General features: G+C 41.7%; 2 protein-coding genes across 3 annotated transcripts in view; one reads left to right on the top strand and one right to left on the bottom strand.

The window, feature by feature from the left end:
- LOC140948630 (NAD(P) transhydrogenase, mitochondrial-like) overlaps window positions 1-9,115 on the top strand; it is a 35,134-nt gene extending 26,019 nt beyond the window's left edge. For both annotated transcript variants that reach the window (XM_073397896.1, XM_073397895.1), the window contains exons 11-16: window positions 728-916; window positions 1,712-2,185; window positions 2,832-3,098; window positions 6,432-6,683; window positions 6,970-7,148; window positions 8,087-9,115. In XM_073397896.1, coding sequence (XP_073253997.1) covers window positions 728-916; window positions 1,712-2,185; window positions 2,832-3,098; window positions 6,432-6,683; window positions 6,970-7,148; window positions 8,087-8,236 — 1,511 coding nt within the window. In that variant the 3' untranslated portion in view covers window positions 8,237-9,115. The remainder of the gene's footprint in view (window positions 1-727; window positions 917-1,711; window positions 2,186-2,831; window positions 3,099-6,431; window positions 6,684-6,969; window positions 7,149-8,086) is intronic.
- Window positions 9,116-10,067: 952 nt separating this feature from the next.
- Window positions 10,068-17,873, bottom strand: LOC140949232 (zinc metalloproteinase nas-15-like). The gene is made up of 9 exons (XM_073398459.1): window positions 17,667-17,873; window positions 15,624-15,791; window positions 14,962-15,085; window positions 13,652-13,833; window positions 13,291-13,518; window positions 12,491-12,666; window positions 11,952-12,092; window positions 10,853-10,991; window positions 10,068-10,204 (listed from the first exon to the last, which is right to left on the bottom strand). The coding sequence occupies exons 1-9, from the start codon at window positions 17,851-17,853 to the stop codon at window positions 10,200-10,202; spliced, it is 1,350 nt and encodes a 449-aa protein (XP_073254560.1). The 5' UTR covers window positions 17,854-17,873; the 3' UTR covers window positions 10,068-10,199.
- Between the last annotated feature and the right edge of the window lie 374 nt (window positions 17,874-18,247).

Consider the following 18,247-nt stretch of genomic DNA (forward strand, 5'->3'; position numbering starts at 1 on the left):
TTTTAAGACGGAATCATTCATTAATTTAATACTTTATTTCCAGCTTCCAATTTAGGGGGAAAAGAATAACCCGGCAGCCGACGTATTTTGTCGGTCGTCGGTGGTTATGGAAAGCCCTGTGACGGTAGTCACTCTGTCGCACTGGTGTTAATTTTATAGGTCAAATCGAAGTTTCATCATCCCCCTAGTTTACCCCTGGGTACTTGACACCTTTGCTTTTCCAAGATGATTGAGCGGTCTTTTGGCCTGGAGAGGGGGGAATTTGAACACTAAATGTAATTTTCCAAAAACTCAAATGTCCGAGGGGCTGCCGGCAGGTGGATGTTGAAGCTTTGATTTGTGAGTTACGCAGGTTTAGGCAATTTCAGCACCCGCAATGTGCTAACTGGTATTCAGAGAATTAAACGAAATATCAAATAATAGCATTTAAAGAACACAAAATGTAATACAGAAAATCCAAAACGCCACACGGTCCCACCTGCTACTCAGCCTAGTAGCAAAAAGCTAAGATGTTTAAAACTTAATATTGCGCCCACACTTTTGGCTGAAACTTTAAATGTGCGCCCTCGCTGTTTTTTGAGGAAAGAGCTTTTCTTCAAACGGTTATAAACGTTGTTCGAACGTTAGTTAGACCTGCCAAAGGGAAGAAAACACCATGCAAATAGTGTAAATTCTAAATTGTAGTGAATAACAACGAGATGTAGTGATGACAATGTTTTTGTTCCAGGGGACCCCCCTGAGTACACGTACCTGTATGCCATCCCTGGGGCAGCTGTTCTTGGTGGTTATGCCGCCGCTAAGATGGCTGGATATCCAGATATTGATCAGATGGCTTATCTTGCCTCCTCGCTTTGCTGTGTTGGAGCACTAGCTGGACTCTCAACCCAAACATCCAGCAGGCAAGGGAATGCTCTCGGTAAGCGAATATATATATTGTTTTTTTTTTTCAATCCGAAAAACGCGAAATGAAATCTGGGCTTTAGTTTGACTCTCAGAATAGAGAATGCGCGGACAGCTTTTGGGCTTTAAGGCAAGCCACCACAAAAACATAGCATAAAACCTAATGATGCATGCTCCTTGTTCTACAGTTCAGGAAGTAAAAGCTTTGTAAAGTACCTTAGGAACCGTGCCTTCCTGGAGGAAGGTCTTGCAATCGGGAAGGTATTGCAATTAGCAAACCCCCCTCCGCCTACGAATTTGAAACGTCTTTACTTTGTCATTCTATGTCAAATTACAGGCAAAAGAAGTTCTTGAAAAAATTATTTTAGTCCTTGAAAAGTCCTTGATTTTTTCCCAAAAAATTCTGTATGAACCATGAGTCAATCATTGCCTCAAAGTTTAAAGAAAAGAAGTAATGAATTTATCCTCTTTAAGCGATTATAAAGTTCTGCCGTGGTTATATCTTCATTTAAATTTGTATCTCTGCAGTTCACATCATTTCCATTCCATGCGTCATTCTTTTCACGAGTTATTCACAACAAATTGGCCTGCTCCCAATATATGGTCTTCATAGCTCAATTGGTAGAGCGCTGCAGCGCTAACTCGGAAGCCCATGGGTGCAAATCCCCTTTTAAGCCCTGGGCTAATTTGAAATTTCTTAGACTACGATTTATACAATCGCCGTGACCACATCTTCATTGAAATTTGCATTTCCGCATTTCACATTATCTTCGTGTCTCAGTCAGTTTACAATGCAATTTTTATGTTGTAGGAATCATCGGCATCGGTACCGGCATGACGGCCACTATCGGGGCGCTGGCACCATCTCACGATGTCCTGACGCAGATGGCAGCCATGATGGGGGTGGGAGGCACCATTGGGGCCATCATCTCCAGTCGCATCGCTGTCAGTGACCTGCCTCAGCTGGTAGCAGCCTTCCATAGCTTTGTCGGTCTAGCTGCTGTACTCACTGCCATCGCTAAGTACCTCGCCGATGTGGACCTTTTTCCTGAGGATCCCGCTGGAAACGTCCATAAAGCTGCAATCTTCCTCGGCACCTTTATCGGTGGAGTGACCTTTACAGGGTCTCTGGTGGCGTTTGGAAAGCTCCATGGCTTGCTGGACTCCAAGGCGCTGAATCTACCGATGAAGAACCAGCTGAATATTGGCATGGCATTGGCCAATGTTGGAGCGATGGGCTGGTTCATGGCGTCTGACAGTGCCGCAGTAGGGATACCAATGTTGGGTAAGCACTGGCGCGTTCATATCAATAAGAAAGGACGCTGTATTCCATCGCATAGACACTTTTTTTAGCCTAGCTTCCGCCGGAACCCTTTGTGTAGGAGGCTTTCCCAGTGCTGTTCTTAGTCTTGCTGAATAATATTCACGTGTTATGCACGTGCTATGTGCTTTTGAAATTAGTCCCCAATGGCGCGTGGTCTCATTGGCTACTCCTTGAACACGTGACATTTAGCAATGGTACCCCGCCAAAATCTTTGAGCAAGCCGCAGGACAAAAGCTATGACATCAGAGGGTAAGAGTGTGCTATTACCCGCGATTGTTGGCTACAACTCTGTGATTATACTGTCTATGTTTTTATAGTGCTATAACAGCCCACAGAATAGGCGCTATTTTTTCGCATGCCTCAGGCGAGGTCGAAGCGGACGTGGAGCATGAGAGTCACCAGACACGCGCGACGGGTAGTGATTGCCTGAAAAATAGTGCTATTTAACGAGTTAACGAAATGCAATGAAGTGGGCCCCGATGAGAGAAACATTAAGATTCTCGGGAAGCGAAAGTTTTCCACAGGAATAATAGAAAGTTTTACGTTTATGCGTGTGTGCAATGAGGATTCTACAGCCACGAATAAAAACTGCTGTTGTGGTTTGCAGGTACCACGGCCGCTTTGTCTTCCATCATGGGTGTTCACATGACAGCGTCGATCGGTGGAGCTGACATGCCTGTGGTTATCACTGTTCTTAACAGTTACAGTGGTTGGGCTCTCTGTGCAGAGGGATTCATGTTGAATAACGATTTGCTCACTATTGTGGGAGCTCTTGTTGGCTTCTCTGGAGGCATTCTGTCTTACATCATGTGCAAGGCTATGAATCGGTCCCTGGCCAATGTCCTGTTTGGTGGATACGGCACGTTATCTACTGGTAAGTCAATAACTGTATTTGTTATGTGCGACAGCCGCAAACGCACTTTAATTTTGTGTCATTCCTCTTCTGTCTGCAGTAAAAGGAATGGATCTCAAGTGATTAATTTGAAGTGCAATTTTAAATCGTAAAAAGTCAATGCATGATAAAATTGAACGAACTGGAACAATTCCATAGAACTTAAAGGTATCGCAGGTCCTTTTATTCAGTGATATTTGTTGTCTTTACGGTTCGTTACGGCAGCCTTCTTCCCAGGCTTCTTCTCTTTCCACCACGTCATCGTCAACTACTTTCCTGACGATGACGTAATTAACCTGGGAACCTGGGAGATAGGTTGATCATTGTGTCTTCGTTATCTCAGCGTACATGAATTTAGGGGCAGAAGCCGGCTTTCGGCCTCTGGATAGCGCAGACCAAAGCTGCAAAAGAAATAAATAAAATAAAAATAACGCTGGATTTCAACTTACTCCACCCAGGGTTCTCATCCCATTCAGACCCCCAACTTTTTTTGTTGTTCGTGGTAGCCCCGAGTTCAGTTCCTCGGTCAAGGTTGTAAAAAGACAACTCGTTTGCCTCTGGTATGATAGGATTCTTCCCTTAACCCTTTAAGCCCTAAGAGTGATCAGCATCAAATTTCTCTTTGTAATATCAATGCCTTGTAAAACAGTGGTCATGAGAATTACGGACATGATCACACAAGATAAATTTGCTTGATATTTTATCAACTTCTCCCCTCTTCTTCTGTAGAAAAAAAATAAATAGGGGCAACAAAAGAGAATTCAAATTTTGATCTGAGGGTTTAAAAAGGGTTAAGGGCCACAATGAAAACTACTGAATCACCGGTAATTGCGTTATCCTTATTATTAAAATTAGTTTTGTTACTGAGGAAAAAACTGAGGAGAGTGTGTTGCAAGGGCGTCTATCGTCTCTTAGAGCTTGTGAACCACCGCCCGGTTGGTTTAATTGGATAAGCGCCGGTCTGCCGATCGGGAGGCCGTTGGTTCAAACCCCGGCCGGACCAACAACAAAGACATCTGCAAACGGTTAGACTTTCTAGTCTTCTTTGACAAGGACGAAAAACCGTTGGCCCCGTCTCACGACCTTAGCACATATCAATTCTGTGGGACGTTAAAGAACCCATAAACTGTTCCTAAAGAGTAGGGGACGTATTCCCCGGGGTTGTGGTCAATCTCTCATCGGAGAGGGACCGTTACGGGCCCGCTTAATTGGCGCCACGCACTGTTGCGGTTACTCTGCCACGAATTGGCGAACCTAAGTAACGTTTTCCGATTAGAGTATATTTCGACCTGTAATAGGTAACCATTGTGTCTGATACAAGTTCGCCTCAAAATGCCGACCTGAGACAAATGGCGCGGAATATTGCACCAACATACCTTAACGCAACCAATCTGAAATTAGCAGTAGCTTTTTTTATTTTGAATTGTTTATTTAGAAGGGAAATTATACAAGAATACTTCTTGTTGAAGTAGAATTTAAATTTCAATGAAAACTGAAGACTGGAAAAACCTTTTTGACATAGTTTTTTTGTAAAATAAATACACTCTCTTTAACTGCATCACTTTTAAAGGCCGATCTTTTTCATCTTTGTATCCACTCAGCAATTTCTCCGTCCTCCTTTTCCACTGGATTTATCCGCCGTTCTTTTACGTCTCTTTCCGTGAGTGTTCTCGTTTTGTCCACAGGCTACGCTGTTCGCTTTCCTTGTACGTCTCCTCGTTTCCTCTCCCCTCCCCACCCCTGATGTTCCCTCGGATGGTTGCTTGGTCTTTTTCTGAAGCACCACGTGACCCACCATTGCGCTTGCGCCTTCTCCCGATCGCTTGGAAGCTCTGGACACGTGACGTTGTCTCAGCACTGTGGGCTCAAAAGTTTCCGGTTGTAGCCGGTAAGAGTCGGCGCTGTAGGACTTATACAAGCTACTTGATTGACCAGCGTTTGGCGCCAAAACTACCGGCGGATCGGGCAGCGGCTTGAGTGTAAATACCGACGTGGAGTTGTGTCCAACACTAGAGCCTTGCTCGTGCAACGACTCATCGAAGAGGAATTGCAGCGACGATTTTTGGCCGAATTCGCTTTCGTCCGTTTTCATTGAACAGTCGGAGTCGTCTTTTTTTTCGCCTTCGTTGGGTTGACCTTGCGCGAAGAGAATTTCAAGCGATGACTTCTCGCTATCGTCTGATGGCTTATCCGCGAACAAATTGCCAAGTGAAGGCACATTCGAGTCCAAATTCTCATTTTGCGAAGATCGGTCTTGGCTAGAATCTTTCTCGTTTCTACTTCCGCTAACGTCTGGTTCTGGTTTGTTTTCCTCAAACAAGGCTTGCAACGAGGAAGCGCGTTCGTCTTGTAAACTGCTTCCTTCCTCTTGGCGACGATCATTTAAGATTTCTTCAACCAAAACCCAGTCATCTTCTATGATCTTTGAGTCATCAAAAGGCACGTGTTCGTTGTTGGTTTCATCTGGCAGTTCCTCTCCTGCGCCCCACACTAAATTTGAGAGTGAAGAAAACATTCTTGCTAAAATAATTACATGGGTTGCGAGGTCATGAACTGCGATATTTCTGCGATCGTGATGTCACTAATTGTTTGTGTTTGTGACGCGCGAGGTTCAGTGATGCTAATTGAGTTCGAAGAACAAGAAATCTCGTTATTCTGGTAAGTTCCTGTGACATCGTGGTTGTCCTGTGAATGCAATAAAAAATGTCGTTTATCTTTTGTCGCCTTCCAATATTACGTCACAAACTCGTTCCTGTAATCTGCGCGTGACTCTGATACTGTGTATTAATGTACAAACGGTAGCTTAGAAGTATTAGAGAGATTTAGAGTCACTTTTACGGCAAACGTATATTTGCACCACGTGACCGAGTTTTCCCTTAATTTGCGCTCTACAGTTCATTATTTTAGCCCTAACTTAGAAGCTGCACTTTTTCTATTTGAGAAATTCTCAACTTGAATCTGACGTTTGCCGTTCGCCTTTAACGTCACTCTAATAGAGAGATTAAGATTCACGTTTACGCCAAACGGAAAACGTGAATTTGTACCACGTGAACAAGTTTTCCCCTTAATTGTCGTTTACTGTTTATTACTTCTACACAAAAATAAGTAGTTTCGCGCCAGTTTTATCCATAAGAATTATTTTGGACAGCTTTTATTAAAGCAATTAAAGCTTGCCCGAATGGCAACCTGTAAACTGACTTTCTTTGCACTCTGCGTTGTTGCCTTTTTAAATTTCATCTCTTTTGCTTGAACTAGAAGTTTCGGGAGCGACATATTTTTTTTTCGAGACGCTGTACTTTGGTTTGTTTGTTATAGCACCCAAAGATGCCAAGGGCACTAAAGAGAAGGTCGTAAGAACTCACACGGAAGTCACCGCAGATGGCGCCGTGGATATGATCACCGGTTCCAAGAATGTCATCATCACACCTGGTTATGGACTGGCTGTTGCTAAAGCACAGTATGCAATTGCTGATATGGTCCAGACCCTGAAGGATAAGGGACTTAACGTGCGATTCGGGATCCATCCCGTTGCAGGACGTATGCCGGGACAGCTAAACGTCTTGCTTGGTGAGTTTATGGCACACTGAAAATGTGTATTGCTCAAAGCTTCTTTTCTCTCGGGTTGCTTATATACTTAATTGGCCCTTTAAGCTATAAACGTTTGTCCTTTGTGGTTTTGAAAACAATGACTGCATGGAAACTATAGTTTGGCTAAGTTTCAAAGATAATGCACTTCTTATATGTGTTCGCGAATTTACGGGCATTATGGCCCTGAATTTCTTACTAGCAATCAGTTTATTTTATTCCAGAGGTAAATACTGACTGTTTTGTTGAATTTTGTACATTGTTGCAGCCGAAGCAGGAGTACCTTATGATATTGTGCTTGAAATGGATGAAATCAACGATGACTTCCCGGAAACTGATCTCGCGTTGGTGATTGGTGCTAACGACACAGTGAACTCCGCAGCCCAAGACGATCCTACTTCTGTGATCGCGGGCATGCCTGTCCTCGAAGTTTGGAAGGCAAAACAGGCAAGGCTACTATGTATTTTTGTTATTTAACATTTTTGCGTCTTAAACGACAGAGTAAAAGAATTTTGCCGATATTCAGCCACTTTGGCCTCACACGCTGTTATTAACGCGTGTTGATTGGATAATGGTGGCTATTCTCTATTTTCCAATTCCCCATAATACACTCTGTTTGCCCCCCAAATTTTGCATAAACCATTGTTTTTAAATGCTCCTGGGAGTATTGCATTTTCCCAGGAGCATTTAAAAACAATGGTTTATGCAAAATTTGGGGGGCAAACAGAGTGTATTATGGGGAATTGGAAAATAGTCAATGGAAATCTTCGGCCTTTCATGAGTCATGATGATTACTAAAACGATCCCAAGAGTCTTCGTGGGGAAGATGGTACCCAGACTCCTTGGGGTGGAAAGTGCAGTGGAACTTTAGTCAGCCCATGAAAATTTTTTGGGTTGGTTGCGGTATAGTGGTACGTTGCCAAAGCCTTAATGAACTGTTTGATGACAAGTGGATTGCAATCTGGCATTGTTTTACTACAACTAACAGAATACAACACGATGTTGTTTCCTTGTGCAAATTAGGGCTATTTTCAAGTTTCCTCAGACTTCAATGGGATTACTAAATTTGAATAACAAAGTAGAACCGACATGAATCCTGGTTATTGTGGTATGGGGACACCATGGTAAAATTAGGCTAGTCTAACTGGAGAGACTTATCGCACCTTTTCACTACTAACGAATTTTAATAGAAATCTTACCGTTTGCTAGATTGTTGTTTTCCCCGCTTGCTTTCCACTGTTAAATTTGCGAGACTCCGAAGGTTGTCATTGGTCAGGGAATGTCAAACCATAGAAACAAGGCCGTAACAACGGGGTGTATGTGTAAACGGTAGTCGTGTGCTGGGGCCCTCTGTAAATCTAAGTGAGATTCTGTTTGATTGACAGGTGATCGTGATGAAGCGTACGCTGGGCACAGGTTACGCGGACGTGGATAACCCTGTGTTCTACAACGAAAACACTTCAATGTTGCTAGGAGACGCCAAGACCATGTGTGATGCACTTCTTAACAAAGTCAGGGAGCATTATGGCAGTTAACGAATGTCTGGTCAAAGGCGTGCATAATCAATTAGGTCGAATGTGAACAGTTTGTGTCTGACACCAAAGAATGAATCCTCTGTTTTAGAGTCGTTTTTTCCAATTTTGTATATCTATTTTAGTAAGTCAACAAAACGAAAATGTCACTTTTCTAGAATTGTTACACATTCTAGCGACTGTATGAGTATTTCTGCTCTATTTATTGGAAGCTTTAAACTCGATTGCAACATTTTCTTCGGAAAAGAAACCCTTATCCAGGAAAAAAGCCGGAGACCTGCCAACTAACAGAAACTGGCAGAAACTTACTTTTATATTTTTGGTTGTAACGCCGGTTATAGTTTTATCTTCTTCATTTCTTCGTGGGTTAGGAAGGGCTGTATTTTCCGTACTTTGGTCAACGTTATCTTTGGTTGTTTTCCTTACTATTCGATAGCTCTTCATTTGTTTGAGGACAATATCCAGAAATGAAATCTAGTTTACCTAGAATTCCTCACACACTCAGGTCTCGAATTGTCTTGCATGCGTAGCAAGCGTTTCTGCGCGAGTTCGTCGGGATAGTTGAAACGAGAGCTCTAACTTTCGCGCAATAACTCGATTGGAAACGCTTGCTACGCAGGCTACGGATTGTCCTTACAAAAGCGTTTCCGGCTTTTTAAAACAGATCTAAACTGTCTTTTCTTGGTGCAAATGTTCCAAAAGTCATTCCTGGAATGAGTAAATTGTTCTTTGAACGTGAAGTTCTCTTCATATTGTAGTGTGCTAAAGCATCTCAGTGTGTATGTCAAAGAAATAGGTTTCCTCAGTCGAGGTACACATGTATTTTTCTGCGGAGATCTAAAAAGTAATAACTGTGAAAAATAAAGAGTGCCTTGTAAAGGATATTTGGCTTCATGTTTCAGCTTTTTATTGTACTTTTTCTACCACACCTCGTGTTGCCCTTTATTTTGAATTAAAACGCAGGAGAAACAACCCTTCTTCACAGCCATCTGTGATTTTTCAAAATTACGTTAGGTTAGCGTTAAGGCCTGGTATTAAGACTGCTGACCTTGGTAATTTCCAGGGCGGTTGTCACGCTATCCCACAGTTGGTTTTAGTCGCGTATGAGGCCACGTTCACACGGTACTAGACTTTAGGCGCGTTTAGGCGTCCAGTTCACACGGACGACCACCTTAACTGTGTGAAAATTTAGACGCCTAGCCGTTCAAACTTCCGCGTGAACAGAGCGAAAGTATTGAACTGTCCCTTGTTAATAAAGCGTCCGGTCAAATTTTTCAGCCGGTCGAAAATTCACCCCGTTGCCGTGCGAACGTAGCCCCAGAGACATCACAAAATCTCAGCTACATTAGGCCAGTCCTGGGCATAGAATAGATCCCCTTGTAGTGCACCTCAGTGGCGGATCCAGGCCTTCAGATAAGGTGGGGGGGGGGGGAGGGCGGTCTTCCAGACCCTGAGATAAGGGGGCCTGGTCACAAAAAAATTAGGGGGGGACGGTGCCCCTGGATCCCACACTGCACCTTGCGTTAACATGTTTCCACCGTAAAATGGGTTGACTCCTTACCCACTATATTACTTTGGTAATGGTATCAACCCTTTAATTAACAGCTCCCACTCTTCAGTGAGAACAAGTCCAAAGATTAAAAGGCTCGAAAAAAATAATATTGATAAAAATAGATTCGTCGATTAGAAAAGGGCTACAGTCGCACTTCTACTACCGGTCACCTCTCTACAACGGCCACCTTTTTTTTGGCAGAAAGTCCATACATTGACTCTTGTTTAAACCTCACCACAACGGTCACTTCCGTCTGTCTCCAAGGCGGCTGTTGTGAAGAGGGTCAATTGTAATTCTCTTCTCGTCCAAATTAGTCATTGGTGACATATAAACACCCCTTCTATGCTACAGTTAATTCATCAGAACAGTATTTTATTGATGTCCTGGAGATGGTGAACATCCGGCGAGCGCGGATTAAGCTACAAGAAAAGAGCAATAACCTATCACCAAGGGATTATTTCTAAAGGCGTTCTGAAAATATGGCAATCATCGTTTCATGTGTAAATGCCGCGTGGCAACGTTTGTTCATATTATTATTCATAATTGAGGGAGCTTTCAAGAAGTCAGATCTGGCGCCGGACCGGTCATTTTGAAAATGAAATAGGCTTTTTCCAAGAGTTTTTGAAGAAAAACGATTTCCTTTGTGCATGCTATTTAGGATTTGACTGATCTGGTTGGATAGCTTTTATTAATAGTGAAATTCGCATTACGACGGGAATGGCCTGGCCGTTCAGTTCTGACAAATGGAAAACGCCCTGTGCTAAAAGCTTGAGAGAGTTTTAGGGGTTCTTACAGATAGTAATTATAACTAGACTGACAGCCCTCCCAAGGTTTTAAAGCAGAGACTTATTGCGACTAAAATTGGATGTGTAACACCTCCCTTGTTCATTAGTAATGTGCTTTCAAAGAAATCGCTCCATGTAAGGTAATTCAAGATATCCTTAGATTCTGGATTCCACAAACAAAAATTCCCCTTTTTCCAGAATCCGGATTCTCTTACAGATAAAGTATGTGTTAAATCTACGAAGTTACAAATTTGCTTTGTAATCAGTTAAAATGTAACTTACAGTCGCAGCCGTAGATCTCAACTCTCATACAAATGTCATTGTACCAGTGTTTCGGTATAAACCGAACGTATCGAGCGATGAAAGGGGCCGGTGCCTCGTTATACTGAGCTGAGTTGGCATCAAAGTTTGCACTGACCATCTAAAAGCGATAAACATACAGCAAACAAACATTGGTCATTGTAATACAAGAAAAAGTACGGAGAAAAATATTGTGAGGCTTTCTAGTGGGTCCAAATTGTCACGGACTTCTCAAGCATATACGTATGCATGTCGGCTCAGGGGTTGTTTTTATAAAGGGGCCATGTTAAGCTGTTTGCTATCTTTTAAAAAAGATAAAACGTGTCTTCGCGTCAATTAAATTCTAAATACAATGGTCAGTTTCTTTAATTAAGACTATATTTTACGCACTGAAACTGTTTCCTGTTCTCTGTTGAAACGGATATGGGATAGCAAGGATGGACATGGGTGAAAAAGTGAAAGAATTGCGCCATTTTTTTCAAGTTTTGATGCTATGCCCGCACTAATCACCAAAAAAATTTATGATTAATAGTCCTCCCTGATGAAATTGATTTCCGGTCTTCTTTGTCACTCTACTGAAGCATTTCGTGTGTGCCACATAATTAACCTAAAACTGCATATATTCTCTAACCGAGGCTCCTTAATTAAGCATTAGAGACCAACAGGTTCATGATTGGCAGCTTTTTTGACATTTTCGTGCATGAAACATCGATCTAAAATATAAAGATGTGTCAAAAAATGAATTGTGTCACAGTTGATGACTATATGTGATTTAGTCTTGCAAGTTCGATTTTGGGAATTGATTAATTCTTCACTCTTCTAGAAGCAAATCTCTCCACATGTTCACATTTTAAAATTCCATACTCTTTACACACTTGAAAGGTTTCATCGCCATCGATTCTTCATAAAAATTCGATCCTCTACACTCGATCGGCTCCCCGACTACAAGGCACCTTAGTTCTCAAACAAAAATCAGCTCTTAGATCACGTGACTAGTTTTCCCGCCACATATCTACACATTAAAATTCTCGCACATGGTAACGGGAAAACACGCCAGGTAATAAGTAGCTGTATTATTTACCTTTCCGTTAAATTCTTTATACCAGTTTACAGAATCACGACTACTCATAACCTCAAGGTTCGTTACCCAAGAATCTCTAAGCCAGTCCATGTTGCCTTGCGTGCCAAATCCTGTTACCTTTTTCAGACCTCCCAGATCCACCTTTGAAAATATTGAAAGAAAAAAAAAACACAAGCCGGATTGAGCAGAAAGGAAAATTGTATTAAAGCCATTAATTTCCATTTGGTGGTCTTCAGGATCAAGTACTCTTTCTGTTCTGTTGAGCTGCTCCGCGCAACACAACGCTCGGGTCAATTTATTGTTATCATGCCAGCCTGTGGATTTATCATTCGTTTCATCTGCAGCTCGTTTACATCGATATGTTTACTCGCATTGCTAATACTTACAGTCACATGTAACAAGGCATAATAATCTAAACCAAGTTGGCGATGGCTAGCTAGGGTCAACGTAACCCTGTCCGTAAAAGGGTAAAACTTTATCTATTTTTCTCGCCCCTTCTGGATCACTGAAGAGTTCGATTTTTTTGTATGTCATCTAACCTGTAGCCATTCTCCGAGCTGGTAGTTTTGCTTGGCACACCACGCACCATTCCCCGAGGCGCTTACTGTCATATGTAACCTGCCCCGAGATGGCTCAAAGTACTGTTGAAACGAGCTGGCGGTAATTTGGGAATCCGGGATGTGAAAAGATTCCATACCAAAGGCTTTGAAGCAACCTGGTCAGAAATAGAAACGATTTAGTGCGGTAAAAGTTGAGGCTTAGTTTTTCAAGCAGTTTCTTTCTAAAGCACAGCGGAAGTTGACGTCCAATACAAACATCGTTCAAAAAAATCTCGGGCAACTAAAAGTGCGAGAAACTATTTAATTATTTCCCAAACTAACTGGGGATTTTTCGAGATCGGATTTTGAAGACAAATGTTCGTTTTTGAAGAGAGGGGAATTGTGGAGTACTCGAAATAATAATTAAAAAAGCTCTTTGGGCAGAAAAGTCAACCAACAGCAATCTCAACCCACATATTCTTATTACAGTAACTAAATGGCCTTAAATGCACAGTCGGACCAAATGGCCACCTCTTCAAAACGCTAGGTCACATATTTTCCTAGTGGACACCCTCTGTTTTAACTTGTCTACGACGGCAACTCTCTCATCAAACTGCTCCCCCCCACCCCCCTCGAAGTTAGCTGTGGTGTTTTTGAGGTTTGAGAGTATCCTACTATCTAGTATCTAAAAAAAAAACAACCAAACAAACAAAACATGATTTGGGGTGTTTTAAACAGTTCTCCCATCTCATAATATCACTATGTTAGGCAAACCTATAAAACGTCCCACCGTTACCCACTTGGATATCCTGTGCAACCGTAAAGCAGATTGAGCTGTGCTTTATCAACCTCCGACAGGCCTGACTTCGATCCTAACACCACATGACTTCCTGCACGTGCTTCCAATGTGGAAAAGCCATTCTTACTAAAGGCATTCTGAGGTAGGTGCATTAGTGACCTCATATCATACGGGGCTTCCAGTCGGTCTATCTGAGCGTGAGTGTATTTCTGAAAGTTGGCTTCATATCCTTAAGAGCAACAGAAGATAAGAGAGTGCATTAATACAAATATAAACAAACACACACTTCTTTCCGTAATCAGCTGAAAAGCGCGCTAAATGCTTGCCTTTAATGGTCTATCTTCTTCCATCAAAACCCTTACCTTGAATGATATTATCTTGCCTGACAATAACATAGGAATCTCTATCATAACGGGAGCTCGTGTGAAAGAACCCCAAAGCGTGCATTAATTCATGTGAGACAGTTGGAATTGAACCACATCCATGTCCTATACTGACTGACTGACCTCCTGAGATTTGTGCTTGACCAACATAAGACCAACATCTAGCCAGAGTACAACACAGAGAGTTATATATTAACCTTACAGACTGTTTTTTTGCTCCTGTGACCGGGGGGGGGGGGGGCTTCTGTAAATAATACTCAATTATTGATGTATAATTCAATAAGTAAAAATAGGAACAAAACGTTTTTAAATAGGAAAAATGCAAATTTTGAAAAACTCTATGGTAGCGTCAATGTCGACGAAACGTCACGACGATTTTCAAATGTTCCCAGATAAATTTTTGGTAACCTGAGAAAACAGCCGACATTTGGTGACGCTAACACTGTTTTCCCCGCCAAATGACGTCTGAGAAACGAGCGCAGAGATTCCATACTGATGACACGTCACTACCTAGGTCTGGGTAGTGCTTCTGATTGGTTGAATCAAAGTTCCCACGCAGCACGACCAATCAGAAGCACTACCCAGATCTGGGTAGTGACGCGTCATCAGTATGGAATTTGTGCGCTCGTTTCTCAGAAATCATTTGGAAACATTGCTTAATGTGGCCGTTCATAGTTTGAAGGCTTCAAAAGTTATTCAACTTTTTAGTGAAGTGAAGGCTCAACTCCTCCCTCGGTCTGAATAAGGTTAATCTATTATTACAGATCTATGGTGGTAATAGTATATGGTGCACTGTTTACTACCTCTTTGTGCATTAACTTCGTCTCGTCTTGATCCGCTGAAGGTAACCCACTACAGCCTTATTAGCGTCTTTATATCATTACCAGCAAAGATTATCCATCACGGGCATGTGCAATCAACTTTGTTTACGCTCGGGGAGAGGACTTCCATATCAAAGAGACTGGAATAATTCAAACCAACAGCTCCCACATGTGTTGTGTGATTATCCTGATCAGAAGCATTGCCAAGATCTGGGTAGTGACGCGTCATCATTATGGAATTTCCGCAGTCGTTCTTCAGACGTTATTTCACAGAAACCAGTGGTAGTGTCGTGAATTTCTTCCGTTTTCTCAAGCTAAAGGAGACCATACTCTAACACAGTATGTCGGTATTTGGTTATTTGCATATTCGATATTTTATAGTAATGGGGAATCCGAGCTTCCGGCGTCACTCTTCAATCTTAACGAAACATCAAACATCTTAAAAGCAAGCCATAAATTTCCACTTACCCCGAGGTCCTGATGAATCGCAGGTAATACTGTTGGTTTGTCCTTGGCGTAAAACGAACGCAGGATATCAACTCCATCTCATGAATGGCGTCCAATATTGCTTTTCTGTCGCTGGGGTAAGAATCTAGGAAAAGTTTTTGCAGGTATTTTTCATCTTGAAAGCATCTGATCTTAAGTAAATAAAATATCTAAATCCATTTTAGGCTGAAAATTTTGACCGTACACTTCTTTCACTTGGAACCGTTCAATATGACATAATTTCTAGGCTCAATCTATTAACACGATTACCAAAAAGGTTTTTTCTTATTTGCCATCTCGACGACATTTAGATTACAAATTTCAGACTCAGAGCAAAATTTAAGACAAAATCGAATATTTCGTTTGAATCGCTGGAACTTCTTCAGCGATGTTAAATGTCAGGTTACAAAATGAAAGGTTGTTACGTATTCCCAGGAGAGGATTGTAATTGGCCGGGAGACCCAGTCCCTCTTTCCTCTTCAGAGATGGGTGTCTTTGTTTGACGGCAAAGGCCTCCTTGACGCCGCGCTTCGTGGCGTTACTTTCGCCAGATAGTACTAATACATTGTTATTACCTTACAAAAAGTACGAAAGTTCGAGTAAAGGTGGCTCCTTGGGCTAAGTTTAAGAGCCTTATATACAACACTTACCAAACACCGAATCAATCTCGTAAGGCACTTGACCATTGCTCCACAAGTAGATCTTGTTATTTACAGCACCCCTTGTCGTGTGTGGCCTTTTTGTTCTTCTTACGCCCTCGGCGACAAGCGCTGCTACGTTCGGGGACAATTTTATGTCTCCCTCAAGCTTGTCTATTTGTGAACAAAAAACGAAGAAGAAGAGGAAGACGAAGTGAAAGGGAAGTTGAATATAGGATACTAATTGCCTTAGAGTTTTATGAATTCCAACTTGGAATTTCCCAAAGATATATTGATCAATAAAAAAACGTTAGATAGCACGCTCAAAAAAATCTGATTTCCATTCACCTTAAAGCAAGAGCCCACATGGCACTTTTGCTCATAGATAAAAGCCAGTAAAAACACTCGGGTGCGCCAGCTCACTTTTTGGTGTTTGGATACCCTAGGAAAAACGCCATGTCGTTTTTTGACATATTACTGAAGCCCGTGAAATTGTATAATAAACTTGGACTGACTTGTTCAAAGGACAATTCTTACAGACTGATTAATCCAGAGCTTGGAAGTCACTGAATATTGCCATCTTTGAACCCAATAAAAAGCTATTCAAAAGATAGTTTTAACTGTTCCAGTAGTTTAATAACGTTTAGAATATTACAACAGTGTGTGTGAACAACTGTTGTTTGCCTTACCCAGGTTACACAAACTAGGCCATGCTCATAATCTGATAAGTAAAATTTAAATGTGGGAGGGGCTGGAGGACAGCTTGAATGGGTGGACAAATTTAATTTTTAGTAGTTAACCCATGCATTCGTCTTTAGTCACCTGGGCAATGTGACTTATAGCCCCTTAAGCTTTAATCGAGTTCTCCTGGTAACTACGACTTAATAGGGGCAGCTGACCTTCTTTTTGTTTTGTTTTGTTTTGTTTTTTTCAGTTGCAAAAACCCTCACTTTCAAAGTGATATTGAGTCAAAAATCTTCATTTTGGAAATGGATTATGTAAACATGAAGATAGGATGAGAAAAAAATAATTTTGATATCAGACCCCTTGGGATGTGTGTTATTTTTTGTTTTTTCAATATTGAGAATCGACATTTTTGTAACTCGTCAGCTTATGTTTGGAGAAAAATAAGTACTGCCCATAAACCCATAAACCAAGGATTCGATTATGTCTGCCGTACCTGACAGCAACTCACCAGGGTTAAAAAAGCAATGAACAACTCTAGCTTTTCCCGTTCCATTTCCTTCGTGTTTCTCTTAAAAGAGATACGATTTCTGCCTACAGTCAAGTTTATGTGTTCTTGATATGACAGGGGTTCAAGTTTGCCCAGATTTGAAAGGTATTGCACTCTACCCCGTTGTCTCTTGCTGTTTCTCTAGTAGGTAGTACACAGTCTATCTCCTGGGACTCCCATGTAAGGGCGGAATTAGGAAAAAATTAGCATTAACCCCAGAAAAAAAAAAAATCTGGGCGTGGCTCTGGCTTTTTTTGGACCCTAAAGGACAGGCTTGTCCGCCAACCAAGTGACAAACCCATCGAAAACAACTTGGCTTTAGTATAACCAAATGAACTAAATTTTTGTTCCAGGGAGTACTGCACAGGCCAAAATGCTCCCCGTCCCTCAGATGCCCGGCATCGTGACAACTGAGCCCAAGGTTGTTAATCCGATTCGCCAGCAGAAACGACTCGGACAAAAGCCAGTTATGTCTTCAATGTAGTGGGTAATCCTGCTTGAGCTATTATTAGCAATTAGTCAAATTTCAATATTAAAAGTACACGAAGTCAGTACCTCGCAGAAACTTGGTGGAATCGTTTTCGGCCTTGACAAGATGAAACGCATAATTTAGAACATGAGTGCCATGCACCTTCACAATCTCGATTTCAAGCAAAAACCACCCTGCCCCTTGTCCGTTCCAGCTTTAGTGACGTTTACCCAAAAAGGTTTATCTTTTTAGCCGGGTAGTTTTTATAGCCAAGTCAGCCTTTAAGTTAATGTGTATCTAAAAAATTGAAGACTATCATTAAGAAAAATATAATGAAATTGATTACCATGTCCGTGTGCCTCGGCCCAAGGTGGAAGTTTTTCTCCTTTTCCACCCTTTTTCCTGCTTAATGCTCCTTCGTCTTCTGTGCTTCTCATTAGCATCCTCGAAGCCGGCGACGCAACAATACTTCTTATCAGGACGGCGATAAATAGATTAACAATTACAATCTTGACTCCGTAAAGAAAACTCATCGCTTTCAGAGTAAAAAAGGCTCAATGTCAACCAGTCAAAACAACAGTCTGATATTAAGATTTTTAAAACGAAGTAACCAAAATAACAACACTGTGGTCCACGTCTTTCCTTTTTGAGCCAGTCTGGAGGCCGCTTAGAAATCGTTTCCCACCTGTACTAATAAACATTTTCTTGACAGTTTTATAATTTTCTGTTTAAACTTTTTCTTTTGTTCAAAGTGGCTGTAGATGGTGTGATATTGCTTAAATTTTATGGTGTGGGGTTCGAAACACTAAACATCAACGAGAATGAAAGTGTTATAGACCCGCAAATTACAGAAATACAAGTTTTGATAAATTTCGGCTTCCCTCAACTCTTGTTTATTCCTCGGCAGAAAGCTGTTGTTTACTTTGT

The sequence above is a fragment of the Porites lutea genome, chromosome 9, assembly GCF_958299795.1.
Source record: "Porites lutea chromosome 9, jaPorLute2.1, whole genome shotgun sequence".
In the NCBI taxonomy this organism is placed as follows: domain Eukaryota; kingdom Metazoa; phylum Cnidaria; class Anthozoa; order Scleractinia; family Poritidae; genus Porites; species Porites lutea.